The 16,493-nt window shown below is 40.6% G+C and overlaps 1 protein-coding gene across 6 annotated transcripts in view; it reads left to right on the top strand.

The window, feature by feature from the left end:
* PPP2R2C (protein phosphatase 2 regulatory subunit Bgamma) overlaps positions 1 to 16,493 on the top strand; it is a 136,106-nt gene that overhangs the window by 115,705 nt on the left and 3,908 nt on the right. For all 6 annotated transcript variants that reach the window (XM_051618604.1, XM_051618605.1, XM_051618607.1 and 3 more), the window contains 2 exons: positions 4,501 to 4,670; positions 9,038 to 9,129. In XM_051618604.1, coding sequence (XP_051474564.1) covers positions 4,501 to 4,670; positions 9,038 to 9,129 — 262 coding nt within the window. The remainder of the gene's footprint in view (positions 1 to 4,500; positions 4,671 to 9,037; positions 9,130 to 16,493) is intronic.

The following is a 16,493-nucleotide window of genomic DNA, read 5'->3' as shown; positions in this document are numbered from 1 at the left end:
CCTAGATAATAACATATTCTGCAATATATATATATGCTTAACTTATCTTTGCCGTTCTTTTTAGGTATATTTAGATTTGGAATAGCAGAAAGTTGGGGTTTTTTCTGTAGTTTCGCTTTTGGTCAGAAGTAGCAAGAAATTTCAAGGTTGGAAAAAAGGGAACATAGCCCCTGTTTTTAAAAAGGGAAAAAAGGAAGACCCAGGGAACTACAGGCTGGTCAGTCTTACTTCTGTGCCTGGCAAGATCGTGGAACAGATCATCCTGGAAAATCTGATAAGGCACATGGAAAATAAAGAGGTGATTGGTGACAATATGGCTTCACTAAGGGCAAGTCATGCCTGACCAATCTGGTGGACTTCTACAAGGCTACATAGATGGTGGATGGTGGCAGAGCAACTGATGTCACCTACCTGGATTTGTGCAAGGCATTTGACACTGTCCCACATGACATCCTGGTCTCCAAACTGACAAGGCATGGATTTGTCAGATAGGCCACTTGGTGGATAAGAGATTGGCTGGATGGCTGCACCCAGAGAGTTGTGGTCAATGGCTCAATGTCCAAATGGAGGCAGGTGACAAGTGGTGTCCCTCAGGGGTCAGTATTGGGACCAGTGCTGTTTAACATCTTTGTGGACACATGGACAGGCCTACAATATAATGTAGAGAATCATGCATACTCCTTGTTGTCATGATTTTGGGAGGAAAGACAGGGTTTGAACGCTATATTGGATTGTGACACTGTACCCACCATATGAGCCATTTTTAGATTATTATTATTATTATCATTATCATTATTATTATTATTATTTCAGTGGTGTTTGAGTTTGGAGAATACCAATGACTCCATCAACAATGTGCACCTTTGGAAATGAAACAAAGACAAAAACCTCATATGAGAACATGGGGGTTTATATTTTCTGAGGCTGAGTTATTTTTGGCAATTGCTGGGATAATGGCTGGTTACAATCTACTCACTATTTTTCAGTGGAATGCACACAGTAGTGCTGTTTGATTTATTACTTCCCTGTGTTCCTTGCTGTTTGATATCCCTCTTTCACAGTTACATGTTTGGGAAGCTAGAATATCATACAGCAGTGAAAGGCAGTTGGCAAAGCTGAAGGGGAGGGCAGTCTAGGTGACTACCAGATCTCTCTCCAGACCATTTTAGTGGGGTTTCACAGCATGCACTTGCACCTTGTGGCCCTTGCAGTTCATATGGTTTGTGTTGAGTGGAATGAGGCATTCCTGTCTAAACGTTATCAGACATTTTTGTCAATTAACGTAAAACTAAGAAAGAAGATGTGTAAGAAAGGTTTACATTCACGTGTATGTAGCCATTAGTTTTTGTCAGCCATTACTTGTTTAGAATTGAACTTGAAGATCATCAGGTGTTTCTGGGTGACCTGCCGTAGATTCTGCGGTCGTCCCGCCCTGGCAGGCAGGTTGGACTTGATCTCCAGAGGTGCCTTCCAACCCCTACCGTTCTGTGATTCTGATTTGTTTGGATTTGATTTTTTTTCTTTATTGGATGCCTATAGCTTTCAAGTTTGTGGAATCAGGCCCATATTAAAATAAGTGGGAGGCTGCAGTGGCAACACCTGTGATACCCAGAGTCCAGCTCACTGGCTTGATGAGAACCACAAGGGTGTTAGTTCTTTTTTTTTTTTCCTTTAGACATCTGCATATGTTTCTGCATGGTATATGCATGCCTTAGAGATGCCTTTTTCTATCCACTAAGGAGAGTCTTCATGTCTACATTAGATCAGAGAAATTCAAGGAGCACTAAAAATTTGTTTTAAGAGAGATGAGTCTTTTTTTGAGCAGATGGCAGTTATTAGTTAGTTATTATGAGGTTAATAAAGAATTCAGTTGAAGAGCATAAGAGAATTTTTAATTGAATCTCAGTAAAGTTCTGATTCCAAATCCTTGTCTAACAAGATTTATTTGGATATAGAAAAGTAAGCTAGATTTGAAGTCTTGTGGTTTGTGTGCTGATTGCTCCCTGGCATAAGAGCAGCCTCAAAAAGCTAAGTCTAAACTGTGAAGAAGAGAAACTGTGTTTCCAGTGCAGGCTGACAGTCCTTCTTTTACCAACAATGGGATAGCACCACATTTTCTCCTATCAGCTTGAAGAGGTCAGGTTTGAATTTGAATTGCTTGCCTGGACAGAAGTCAGATGGCTATCACTGCTGTTCTGTCTCAAATTACTCAACTTGTATTAGCCAAACTGAATGAAGACTATGTTTGTTTGCAGTGTATGTATAACCTCATGCTGATGGCAAACCAGAAATAGCCAAGACCCAAGAACACTGTATCTCGCCTTCCTCTCCTGAGGCCAATGCCTTTTTCTGGTTGCTCAGGCACATGCTGCTAGTTGCTGAGATTTCTTTTTAGCACTGGGAGCTGCTGCCTAATTCCCTGTAACAATTCTCCTGGCTTGGTTGTGCTGACTACAGCAAAGAATTGCTGCTACTGAAATTTCTACCACTGTCTTTCTGTAGTGATAAGAGGCTTTCATGCCTACATTAGTTTCTGCAGTTAATTAATCTAAGTCTTTCTAATACTTGCAGTGGTAAGGATAGAAAGGCAATAACAGTGCAGATAAAGGATGAAATTGTTTAATCTCATTAATAAACAAAATACATACTGTCCTGGTACAAATATTAGCTCCTCTTCTAATCACTGGGAGTTATGCAAGACATATAGAGCCAGGAAAATACATCTCAGCTATAAATGAAGGTGTGGTTCAGTTAGTGTGGTGCTGTTTTTTCTTTCCTGGTTTTAATAGCAACTTCACATCATAATTAGCAGAATGAAATTCCTGCCAGCCAAGTACACAGTTTGGACGGATTAAAGGGAAGAGGTATGAGAAATGATAATTACTTTGTGCTCGTCAAGCTTCTATTGAAAATCTGACAGGATAATTACAAAATACCTGCTTTGCAGAATGTCTGGGGAAATTTTTAAAGAGCTATTTGAAGTTTTTAGTTTATAAACTGTCTGAAAAGAAAAGTTTTTTTCCCCCTTTTTGAAGTAGTTCATTACCATTTAGATTTGTGGTACATATTCAAATATACATCTTATTCTGATGTACATTCCTGGTTGCATTCCACTGCCCACCCCCAAAGAAAATTGCCCATAATTTTTTGCATTACCCACAAAGTTCACCCACATACTCACCCTTAACTTTCAGCAGAACATTATTTCACCTGATGGAAACTGTAAACTTGTTGCTTTCAACAGTCTGAATCATAGTTATAGATAAATTAACAGAGAGAAAAATGTTCTAGTGGACTACACAGAAAACTCTTGTTTTAACTGACAGCAAGAAGTTTGTTCTACTTTCATCACATTTTAATGTCTCATCACTTGGCTTTTCTTCACCTACTTTTGAAACTTGAAAATGCCACTCATTAAACTTCCAGTTTTCAAAGACAGACATAGGTGCTAGAACACTGCTGATTTTTCTGAGAACAAAAAGACCCTGAAAGCATGACTTAAGTTCACTATTTCAGGTAATTTGGGATCACAGGGCCACAGATGCCTGCAGAAAGGCACAGAGTTGCTCTAGGCACCTGGTAGGCAGGACTAGAGTTCATGCAGGCTTTTTGAAGGATGAAGAGACCCAGATGATCAGTGGTCTTTTAACAGATGAAGTAGAGCCCACTAATACCAATTGTTTCAAGTTCCTGCAATTCAGTGTGAGTCATCTAGTATCATTATTATGTTCAGTTGAACAGGGATGACGAGTGTCCTAGCTACAGGAGCAGGATTTCCCTGTATGGAGGTACTGTAAGCAATATTTCATTACTCCCTGCCTTGTTGTGCAGTTCCCAGAACATCTAACCAGCACGTACAGTGAATTTAGTGCTTTCCAGAAAGTCAGCAATTGCACATCAATGAAGTAGTTCATGTATCCACATGGAAAATCACTGTTTTCTGCTCACCTCTCAGCCAGAGGTAGTTGCAATTTGCACTTGCCTTTCAAAATTCTCGTGTTTGGTCTCAGATGCCTTCAGGCTTGACGAGGGAGTGGCCTGCAGACTGGCCAGCTGGTTCTGGCAGTCAGGACAGACTTTGAGTAACCACTCTTCCAAGGGGTGCCAAGACTGTTGTGAGACCACATGTACACCTTTATTGTCACAGGGACACTTGAATTTTGGTTGTGTCAGGAAACAGGTTTGTGGACCCCAGAAAGGATGACCACAGATGAACTGGCTTGCTATAGATAGCTGTGGTCACCTAGCTGGTGTATTTACCTCATTTCCCAAACTAATGTTTTGGGTTCATAGCTAAAGGTAAATTACTGTAACATTTAAAGCTTACAGTTTGTGTTTTTATATAAAGATAAAAGAATAGCCGGACATTTAATTAATACTATATCATGTTCCTTGGTACATTGAATTACATGTTTCACAAGAATGACACAACCAGATTGTAAAAAAGAGCAATTCTTACAGAATTCTAATTTCTCTCTTGCTTTTTTTTTCTTTGAACAGTTTATGAAGAGCCAGAAGACCCCAGTAACAGATCATTTTTTTCAGAAATTATCTCTTCAGTGTCAGATGTCAAATTCAGTCACAGCGGTAGATACATGCTGACAAGAGATTACCTCACTGTCAAGGTTTGGGATCTGAACATGGAAACAAAGCCTGTAGAAACGTACCAGGTAGGTATCTCTTATGGCTTGAAGTGCAACAATATAAAGGCATCTCAATGTTTAAAAACGGAATGTTTTCTTAAACTTTTCATTGCTTTGTCTGAGAAGCAGCCAGCTAAGAGAGCTGCTATTCAAGGGGGTTAAAATCCTCACAGTGGCATCCTTGTAGTTGGAAAAAGCAATTTCAGCATTAGAAAGGAAGTGTAAGGCTGGTGGAGTCAGGGTAACACTCACTGTGGATTGAGCTCTTGAAAGAAACAGTGCTTCTATCAGGGGAAATAATCTCTTCATTTCAGCATCTATTTTCAAATGATGTATTTCACTATTAACATTTAAAAGAAACTGAAGAAAGAATTTTGTGTGTTGCTTAGCATTCTGCTCCCACTGGGACTGCTGAGAGTTTACACCTTTGTCATTTCAGAACTTTTTTTTTTAAATTTCATCTTTGTGTTTCTCCCTTGTGCCTAATTCTAGAAGCAATCAGTGTTAAACTGTGACATCACCACTGACACAGCAGTTTGTGAATGCCAGACAGACACATCTGGCTGCCTGAATTCACTGAGATATTATCCAGACAAAATGCCAGTGGCTCCAGCCAGCACTGAGTTTGTGCTCTGACATCTGTTCTGTTTGGCAGCAGAGGACTGAGCTTACCTTTTTTGACTCTGCCTTAAACAAGGGAAATATGTCTGTGACACAGAAACTGCTTGTTATAAAAACGCAGTGAGAAAAATCTGTTAAGCTACCTACAGAGGAGTGTGCACAGTAGGAAAAATGTCATTCATCTGTCTAGTACTGCTTACTTAGGGACAGTCCTGCAACAGTGCTGGAACAAGCCCTTGCTTTCTGTGTATATAATGGCAGGCAGGGTAAAATGCTTCACAGTAACTATAATTAAGATTGGTTTTAAAATAGCATGTAATGAGAGCATGTCTTGAAAAAACAACTGAAGTTTTACATCAATAATGGAGTAGTCAACCTTGTCCCTGGAGAGGAATAGCTGGTCAAGCCAACCTGTTTGTCTTGACTTTGACATCTGCTTTTATTTCCTCATGTAGGTAGCTGTGAAACAAGCTGGTCACCTTTAAATCAGTCTGACACCCAACATTGGGGCCAATTTAAAAGTTACATTTCTCCATGCTGAGATGGGAAAATTGACTATAATGTCAAGTTTTCAGTGCAGATCATTGCAGTCCAATGCTTACAGGAAACTGTAAACTGACTAAATAAAAAAGACCCACAACAACAAAACTCCTGCAAATGTAATGCTGTTCTTAACTGCTTTAACCTATGGATTACCTTTTATTTTCAAATAGTTACTCAGTGACTTGTAAAGACTATACAGGTGCATTGCTGAGTGTTGCAGCAGACTAAAGGAAAATCTAGAACTGTGGGTCCTTAGGAAGCCAGTATCACAGGACTCCATAGAATTCACATGGTTCAACTTCTCTGGGCAGCCTTTCTTGATTTTCAGCTGCAGAGAGTGGAGAATTCTGTTCTTAAGAAAAAAGTGGTTTAAATTACTCTTTTAAATAATTTGTCTTAAAGGCATCTTTCTTGTATACACATAAATCCCATCTATAAATTTGGAAGTCTCTCAAAAAGGTTTTTGTGATGGATAACCCAAAGGCAACAAATAAACCTAACACTTTTACTTCTGTATCCACATAATTATGATGGCATGTATATAATTAAAAGGTTAAAATATATTAATTAAAAGATTGAATTTCTCATTTAATCCACTGCATTGGCAGCCACTTAGATGTTGTCTAGCTGTGAGAGTCTTGAAGAGGGTCACAACAGGAGATTTCTCCATAGGGTTGTAAGAAAGAGCAAAGTCTGTAACTGTACTGGTTCATTACCAGGTTACAATTTTAGTATCACCAACAAAATCAAATTCCTCATACAAGTTCTTTTTCTTAGCAATGCTGTGGCTAAAAGAATGCCATTGCATAGAGCCGCTGTTGCAGCCTTGTTGAAAAATGTCGTCTGCTGACAATGATTCAACATGATTTTCTCCTCTTTATACTTCACATGAAAGAAAAAAAGGGCAGAGTATGATCCACTGGACAGCAGTAAGTGGGCAATTCAGTGGAATGCTTGCATGTTGCAAGGCAGTCCTGCCTAACAGGATACTCTTCTGGTGCTGCCAGGTGAATTATCCCAACAGAAACATCAGACCAGCAGCAGCCAGAGCTGGACACATTCGTGTTTGTCACTTGCCAGTGCAATCCCTGATTGTGACTGTTCAGTCCCAATGAAATAGCTCCCCATGTAGTGATGTTGCTGTGTTATTGTGGAGCACGGGATTACTAGATAATTCCATTAAGGTGTGACCTGAAACCATGCAGTGAAGAAAAGGAGAATGCCTTTTGTAATTATTTAGGAAGGAATTTGGTTTGGATTCAAGTAGTATTCATATGTGTTAAGAACAGTATGTTGAACAGACAGGGCAAATCTGATTTTACTCTCAATTGGTAGTGGCAGATGAACGTGCAAACAAGGTGAAAATTACATGTTTCTTCCAGTTAGTTTTCATAGTCACTCTGAGGATCTGAATGTGGTCAAATGTGATAATCAGAGGGTCCATATGAAGCACAAACTGGTTGTCCAAGGCAGTAGTGCAAGTCTGCAGATAAAGTTAGTCAAGAAAAAGGAGCTGAGGCCTTGAAGAGATCAGTAAGAAATCTGAGAGAGAAACAGCAAAATGCTGTTTGACAGAGCTGATAGAAAGGCACAGCTCCAAGCTGTGGAGCTGGGCACACTTTGCAAAGGGTGTGTACATGACAGTGGCCATGACAGATGGCTGCTGGAAATGGTAACAAGAGGAAGACCTGGAAATGCAGTCAATGAGACAAATGTGATCCATTTCCTTCTCCTGCCTTACCCAACCTTTCTGTTTCTTCCAAGCGTTGGGTGCTCACAAGGATGATAAAGGAGAGAGCTCCAGTTCTGTAACAAATTACACTGTTAACATAAAAAGGCATTAAGAGATTCAAGTACAGAGTGCAGGAAACTGCATCAGCACTAAAAGTGTTCTGACCTATTACTCACCATGAGGGCAAATGCATTTAATTGTGAAATATTTTATCTGCATCTACTATTTTCCTGTTATCTGCTGTGTAAGACATTATCTGTTGATACACAGTTCAGTGTTCACTCATCTATTAATGAAAATTTATCCATGACTAAGATCTGTAATCTTTATTAACCTCATTTTACAATATTTTTAGGATTCTCTACAATTTGGTTATTGAAAATAGGTTAGCTCAAAGAAAATACAAGTAAAAGGTCATTGTCCCTCATCTGGTATTGACAGAAGTTGTCTTACTACAAGAAATGTTTACACCCTCAGGCCGTAGGAGGTTGCTGAGCATCCATGAGCACAAGCAGTCTCCGTGGGCTTGCAAGAACCAGTACCTCTGTATGCCAGAGCTAAATTATGCCCCTCAGCTATTGGATTGGTATATGTGCTCTGAGAGGCCATCTACACATCTTTGTTTTACAGTTTCTACAACAGCTAGGAGAAAATATCGGGAGTAAAAGTGCATTAGTAAATTCTTCTAGGCAGGGATTTTCTACCTCATTATTTCCTTGTGGAATTAAACCAGTCATCCAGAAAGAAAACTAATTCAAATTCAGCAAAGAATTGTAATAGTTAGAATGAGATTTGCTCTTTTTAAGATAACCCTTGTTTAGCAGAGATGTGTGGCCCAGAGGAGAGGTCTTCTGCCGGTTAGTCCCACTTTTCAAGTGTCTAAGTGAGAATTTACAATGCTTTTAAGTCTCAGCCGAATAGGACATATCCTTGGGCCAAGTTAGTGTTCTAATTTGCAACCTGTGCAACTACAACCTTGTACTGCATTTGGTTTCTGAAATACCTTACCCAAATACATTTAATAACATTCACTACAGGTTCTTTTTAATAAAGCCAAGTTCTCTTTGTGCCACAATTGAGTCCACTTATCTTGGAATATGACATTTTTGTAACTATTTAAATTGGATTTCTTGCACATTAATTAGCACATTTAGGGTGTGAGCTGGTGCAATGTCTTTGGGAATTAGGCTGGCACTGAGAAAGTCACCCAAGCAGGAATCAAATATGTTGAAGAGGGGTTGTCTACAGCCTGCTGAGGGAGGTATGCTTCACGCCTCCCTGCAACAATAATTCTGTAGCACCTGTTTAATTGGGCCATGGAAATGTACAGCTAGCTTCTTCAGAGTTTAAACACAGTATGTCCTGCAAAGCTAGCAATCTCTGCAGCACATTTTGAAAGTGAATGTGGGAGATAAAGGAGAGAGTGGAGGGCTGGTTGTGGACTTTCATATTTTGTTTTATTTCAGGGATAACAGCAGTTGTTTTTTTTTTCAAACAGGTCCATGATTACCTTAGGAGCAAGTTGTGTTCTCTCTATGAAAATGACTGCATCTTTGACAAGTTTGAATGTGCATGGAATGGATCAGACAGGTAATCCATCCTTGTATCCAGAACTGTCTTCATGTAGCAAAAGAGCTCGCATATGATGGGGAACAATCAGAAAGTATTGTGTTACATCTGGTTATTTTCCACATCAGTTTACATCTTCACATACCAATGTTCAGGTTGATAAAAGGTCATGACATTGATATTGGAATGGACTTCCCAGGGAAGTGGTGGAGGCACTGTCCCTGGATGTGTTCAAGGAAAGGTAGGATGTGGCACTTAGTGCCGTGGTCTAGCTGGTGTGATGGTGTTGGTCATAGGCTGGACTTGATGACCTTAAAGGTCTTTTCCAGCCTTGGTGATTCTGTGATTCTGTGAAGGTGTTCGGACATTAGGGTAGTTGCATCTGTGACCTCATGAGACACAATGTGTACCTTGTTCATCTTGGGTCATGCCTGAGGGGGGAAAAAAACAACCTTCAAATTCTGTCTGTTATCACCAAAATAATAAGTGGCTTCAGAAGTCATAAATCTGCTGCCAACTTGCACATCCACACCAGTACACTAAGGAAGCTTGTGTGGTCCTGTATTAAAACATGAGCTGCCTCAGAAATCCAATTCATTCACTGGAAACAGGAAGAGAGGAAAGGCAGTCACAGGCACCCTCTGATCATCTACAAACTGCTGTCACCTTCCCACTGACATAAATGACAGTTCTTCTGATACGTACCCCCATCAGAGCACTCCCTTTCTCTCTGCACTGAAGGAGACATCCTGTTTTTATCTTGGACGTAATATCTTGTTGAATATTTTCATGAGAAATGTAGACACAGCAAGTCAGTGAGTGCAAGCAAGGATGCAATGTGTTAATGCCATAGCGTTAGCAAATGGTGGCAGTACTTTGGGGACTAGGAATATTCTACAGGAAGAACTGAGCAATCAAGTGGGCAGGGATTATAAAAAATTGATTAAATCCAACTGTGTAATGCAAGGTGAGGATTTTAGTTTAAAAAAACACCTATCATCTTATCAATTGGAAACAACTCACAAGGAGTTCATACACTAGGTGACTGTGGAAGGGATTAGCAATCTACAAAATGCATGTGAGAGTGAGCACAGGAGTAAATTTTGAATGGCACACAGTGACTTCTGGTTTAGCAAAGCTAGGTGCAAGAGGCAGAAGTTGGGCAGTGGATGACAGCCTGGAACTGTGCCTCTCATTTGGGAAAGAGAAAAATGGTCCATCTCATTGTATTTCAAGCAGGCTTGCCCTCCTGTACTGGGCAAGGACTATGAAACAGAGTGGGGGCCAGCTGTGAAAAAGGGGAATATGATCCTTGAATAGGCAAGGCTGGAATATCCAGCAGAGAAAAACATAGTGGTGGCATTATGTTAGGATCTTATTCAAAGACCTTTGGACTGCAATTATACATTTTTTGTCCCTCATCTCCAAGCCGGATGAACTAACTGGGCAAATAGCTGCTCCAAAGAGAGGAGTGGGCAGTAGTTTGTTTTTGATCAGCTTAGCAAAAGAGAAGCCAAGATTATCCTTGACATACTATGTCAAGGAGGTATACAAAGGGACTGAGAGGATCTAGCTAAGATAAATGTGAATGATAATGGCACAACAGCAAATAGGTATTGAGTGACAACAGTTAATTATAGCCTGGAAGTAAGTAGTTCATACCTGCTCAAACAGTAAGTGTGCAGCAGTCTTCCCATCCTGAGTAGTGGAAATGTAAGAAGCCAAACTGTTTTGGTGGTGGTGCTCAGGAAATTTTTGAAAGCAGTTAGATGAGATGCTGGTTAAAATGACAAGTGTCTGAATCTGGAGGTGCAGAAGAGGTCTCTTGCAGTCCTGTGTTCCACAAATGGAGATAAAGTGTAATGCTGCACACTGGGCAAGGGGCATCTTCTGTTTGGACTACTTTTCTTTGCTCAGTTCCTGTACCTCCCCAATGGATAGAATCTGTCATTCCTAAGAAAAACCTTTTACCTTGTGTCATGTATTATGCAAATGAAAATACATACTTCCATACTGTTGTCTACATGCCAGGGTAACGTTTTGTCTGACAAGGATTAACTCAGGTTTGAGTATCCCCTGTGATGCAAACTGCTGGCCATTTAAAGTTACATAGGTGGGCCACACTGGGCAAAATCCTTCTCAGATGGCTATGACTGCAACTTAGGCACCAGCTGTTGTAGAAATGGCTTTGATATGGTCAGAAAGTAGGAATGACCCACAGTTTTAGGGGAAGATCCAGGTTTTGATGCTTTTCTCTGAACCTTGCAAACACATGCATCAATGGATGGTTTAGCAGAGGGCTGTCTCAGGAGCAGGGTTACTGCTTGAGTGTGGTCCTACTGGAAACACCAAAATAAAAGCCTTTCTTGGAAATGTGGACAATGCTGATCCCTGCCTATATCCTACACAGAAGAATCAAGCAATCAAATAATTTTGATATTTTGAAATTGACAAAGTTTTACAGCTTTTCAGATCCTTTCAGAGCATTTTGCTTATCCTTGATGGGAATTCCCAGTGTGTTGTACAGTATGGACAGCCACATGTTCCCAGGCTCAGACTCTTCCTTCTGTATTCAAGGAAAGTGCTGCCATCCTCATTGGTGCAGTAAGGCACACCCTGGATAGTTCCCTGGTAAGAACAGAAATTATTCAATATCAAGGTTTAAAGTGAAGGGAATATTTTCATTCCTACTTGACAGATCAGCAAGATCAATGCAGTGAGTAATTATTAAGTGGGAACATTAGATTGTGGGAGCTTCATGTATTGTACTGCCCAGACACTGGGGCGTTGTTAGTCGTGCACAATTACCAGACCTGTCACTAAACACACTGTGCTGCTCTTGATTGAAAGAAACTGTTGAGTAGAGTAGCTGGCAACGTTTGACAAAAGATAAGGGTTTGCTTTAATTTAGCTGTTTCTCTTTAAGAGTCAAATGTATCACCACTGATGGGTTTGTGGTTGGTTTTTTTTATGAACATTTACTTCCCTGAGCTTCTTGCTTCTGTGTTTGACAAGTATTGTTTTGCTACACACAACAAAGGTTTTGGGGTTTTTTTTGTACATCCGAATTAAAATTATATTTGGGTAGCAGTAATTCTTAAAGAACAGATCATTTGAATAGTATGGCTGCTTAATTTGATCCTTTTGGTATATATTTGTTAAAAAGGAGTACTGCTAAAGGAAAGCAATGCCAATTAACAATGTTACTCTTAAAAGATGCTGCAGTACAGTCATTGTATTATTAATATGTATATGTAACAGTAATAACTGCAGATCTGAACACGTTATTTGTGTCTTTTGCAGACGTTAAAGCTACAAGGACAATTTAAAGTGACAGGATTGTTCAGTTAAAAATGAAGGCATATTTAATATTTAGGTGAAAATACTTTTTATTAATTTTTGTCATTACTAAGGAGTTAATCTAGGCTGCGACAGAACCTGATGGTGAGGCTGTTTACAAAAAAAATCAATGTACATGAGCTCTGATTAGGACGTGATTGATGCTCAGTTACTCCAATGAACAGGAACTAATATGATCAGACAGACCCGATCTCATTTGCTGAAGGGCACATTAATCACTATGTACTTTGGCAACAACAGTGGTCAGGGGAGGGAGTCAAGCAGGGGTCTTACAGTAATTCAACCAGATGAGCACATATTATATGTAGTTGAGTATATTACACTAAAATCATGCCATCTTTATTGTATATACATCATTACATGACTAGAGCATGTGAGCCTGTTTATATACTGATTTAATTTAGTTCGTCCATTCACTTCTGAAGTCAGGTCTTTTAATAAAGACCTGTAAGACACTTATTTTCTTCTCACTGTCAACTATACTTTTTTTGTTATTTCAGTTTTACCTGAAAAATTAGCACTTAAGGAGCTGTTTCTGAGTTGCAGGAGAAGCCAGTGAAATAAGAAAACAGTGTAGTAATTTTACATGTAAGCAAATACCTTAATTACTAGTAAATTCTTATTTTAAAGATTTCAAATGAATGGGTGTATGGGAACCCTTCCAGGGAGACTTCTGAATACCATCATGCCAAGTGATATGCTGCAAGCAGATGAGTGAAGTCACATACAACAGCTCATTCAGTCCTTTCCTACTGAACTGTCACTCATCCCACTGAATATCTGTCGGCCTTTACTCTAATCAGGCAGAATTGGCAAGTCCCAGTGGATGAGATGTTAACAGTCTATTCCTGCCTGGCAGCACACTTCATGCTGGAGAGCTAGCAGACCTTGCGTTGTTCTCAAGGCTTGGAATGTCAAATATTAGCTTGGATATACTTGGGGATCTCCTGTTCTTATTCCCAGTCTTATCCCAGCCAGTTGTACCAGAGTACCACAACGCTGAATTGGGAGATGGCAAAGAAGGGTGAGCAAAATGAAGAGATGAGAAGAAGAGTAAAATGAAGAGATGAGAAGAAAAAGAAACAGAGTAAAAAGAAGAAATAAAGTGAAATGATAGAGTGAATCAAAAGAGACAGGACAGAGCAGGGAACAGAGGATGAAGCTATGGAGGACACTCCACTGGTAGGAGAGAGAAGCAGATGAAGTGGTTTTTAAAAACTGTTTAGCAGGGTAGAGGGAAATGGAAAAAGGGGAGGGAAAAGAAAGAGGAGGAGGGAAAGGAAAACTTAACTAGAATGTGTGGTAAAGACAAGTAAAGACTGCAGGGGAAGAAAGAGAAAAAGATAACAGAATGGCAACTAGGGAGGGAGTAAGAAGAAAAGTCAATAGGATGAAAATAGGATCGGATTGTGCTGTGGTTTTTCCTTCCCCTTTTACCTTCTGTAAGAATACATTTGTCCTGCTTGTAAGGAAAAAAAATATGGATAATACTTCAGGCCATAGTAACCCCACATGAGGACTGAAGCTTGACAGTGAGATGCCTCAGAATGTGTGATTAATAAGAATGCCCCAGCATTACCAGCATTTTGTGGTGTTGCTTAAAACACACACACATTTGAAGAATCATCAGAAATCCTCAGACCTTGCTTGGAGCAGCTCTAAAAGAGGAAGCAGAGAGTACTCTGTGTGCTCTGCAGAGCAGCACCATGAGGAGAGGGAAACGTGTTCCACTCGTGGGGTAGCGTGGGAGGGTTAGCATGGAGCTGTGGAATGCATCTGGGGCCCTGCTTCTCCTTCCAGAGCACTGCCTAGGCTGCCGATGCATGAAATGTAGGCTGTGGTAGCCATGTTACTGCCATTGGGTTTTTTGCTTGTTTTAATTTATTTTTTTTAATCATCCTGCCTTTATCTGTGGGGGTTTGAGCACAGTCTATCAGCAGCTTCTCTCCAGCCTGAGGTGTCAGTACACTGCTCTGCAGGGCCCTCTGGAGTGTGTTCTGTGTCCTAAATACCCCTGCACAGCTAAGATGATGGTACCTGTGACCATGTGTAGCAAAACTTGTAAACCTGCTTTCTGCATAAAATTAAACGTGATTAGGCAGAGCTTTTCTTGCCTGCTCCCATACACAGCTGTGAAGTAGTGTGAGGTGTTTTGGGTAAGGGGAACCAGCCTCACTTGCCAGGGGTTTGTGCAAGCACTCATCATAACAGTGCTGGGCAAAGAGTCTGGAAATACAGAACACATTCTTTTTACATTCAGCTACAATTTTTATTCATGTATATGTATGGAAATCTCATTGCATGGATTCCATTATTGTACATTATATTTTCCTGAACAGAAATAAATTGCAGGCTTCTATCTAGTTATCACTCTTTTTTAGTGTTATTTTAAGCAGCAGGTAAGGTTATAATCCATCTGTTTGTGACCTTGAACAAGAATGGGCATTTTCTCATTTACATAATGCTATTTTTTACTGATCCATTAAACTGCAGAAAAACAGGGCCAGCATGAAAAGTAGTCATCTACATATGTTAAAAAAAATAACTGCAGTAAATCCAAAGAAAGCAGACTTTTAAATATATGCGACAGTTCAAGAAATTAAAAAGCAAATGGGCTGTAAAGGCAGTTTTACTGCAAGCAAAACCTCCTAAAATGAGATTCTTGGCAAACACTTCTGTGTTCATTTGGTGCACTGATACTTGGGCTTCATGAAAACTGCTCCCCTGGTGGTTCTTGCCTCCACCTGGAGGGATGCTCCTCATTCCCCTGGGAACCACAGCTCTGCAGCCCATGGAACAGGGTGTTCAAAATTTTGCCTGGGGCTATAAAGAAAGCATAATACTGTTCTGGGCTGTTTGCATCACAAATTGTGTATGTTAGCAGTGAGATATGAAATAACCTCGACTTTTTCATGTTGTGAATAACCATTACAGCAGGAGCTGTAATGACAAGACATGGTGATTTGGAAGGAGTGAAACATTAGATTTACTACTGTTGATTCAATTCCTGAAATGGGCACTAATCTTGATCAATAGGCTTTCTGCAGCTTGTGGGATGTGTTTTATCAAGCTGTCAAATGACAAATTACTCTTTTTTTTTTTTTTTTTTTTTTTTTTAGCTTTTTTGTTAACTTGTGCCTTATTAAGCAGGGTTGTGCCAGGTCTTTGCAGGTGGGGAATGTATGGGAAACCTCACTGCAGATGACCCAAGGGCAGGTACTGCTTCTGTGCTCTCCTGAGCAGCAAGGCAGCTCCCTGCAGGGCTGGCTGCAGCTAGGGATGGACAAGTGCTTCTGTTGCCCATCCCTGAACTCGGCAGCAGAGCAGTGGTACAGCCAGAGTGTGCTGCCTGCTGACTCAGGAGCACAGTCTCTGGCAGGATGAAGGCTGTAGGTGACCTATTGCTGAGGACAGCGTGTGCTGTGTCTCTGTGCTACTCCTGTCTGATTTGCAGCAATTCCCTTCAGCACTTCAGGAGCTGCAAAAAAGCTCAGTGTGGAATCAGCTGCCATCAGACTCCAGTGTGCCACCAGCAAACATGGGAGCAAGAGGGAGCTGGCAGCCCTGCTAGTGATTCACTGCATACAGCTCCAGCTCACCCACTCTAGTCACCCTCCAGCGGTTCTGGGGTGAGCAGAGCTGCTGTCAGGCTGTAGCTGTGGTGCTAAAGCAGTTAGCTGCTCAGCTGCCTTTTGTGCTGCTTTCAGTGTATTATCCATTTGTATTACAGTAGGTCCTAATGGCCCCAAATGAGATCAAGGCAACGCTGGCTGGAGGCTGTGCACACAATGTAAGGCAACTCCTGAGTCCAGGAGCATCTAATCTAATCAGCTAGTGAGTATCTGGACAGTGAGGATAGTTTATGCCTTATCCTCCCATGGTTGCATATGCAAGTGCTGAAGCAATGCAGCTGTCTTTTGAGAGGGAGGATAGTTTATTATATGAGACACACAGGAAATATGTTCTGTTCGGCTGTAATTCCTGTGGAGATTTGACCATTCGGGTGGATTCCCCTTCCAGAATGG

This window comes from Apus apus, chromosome 4 (genome assembly GCF_020740795.1).
Source record: "Apus apus isolate bApuApu2 chromosome 4, bApuApu2.pri.cur, whole genome shotgun sequence".
Lineage (NCBI taxonomy): Eukaryota > Metazoa > Chordata > Aves > Apodiformes > Apodidae > Apus > Apus apus.
The sequence above is the reverse complement of the archived record's forward strand: the minus strand, read 5'-3'. Positions and strand labels throughout refer to the sequence as shown.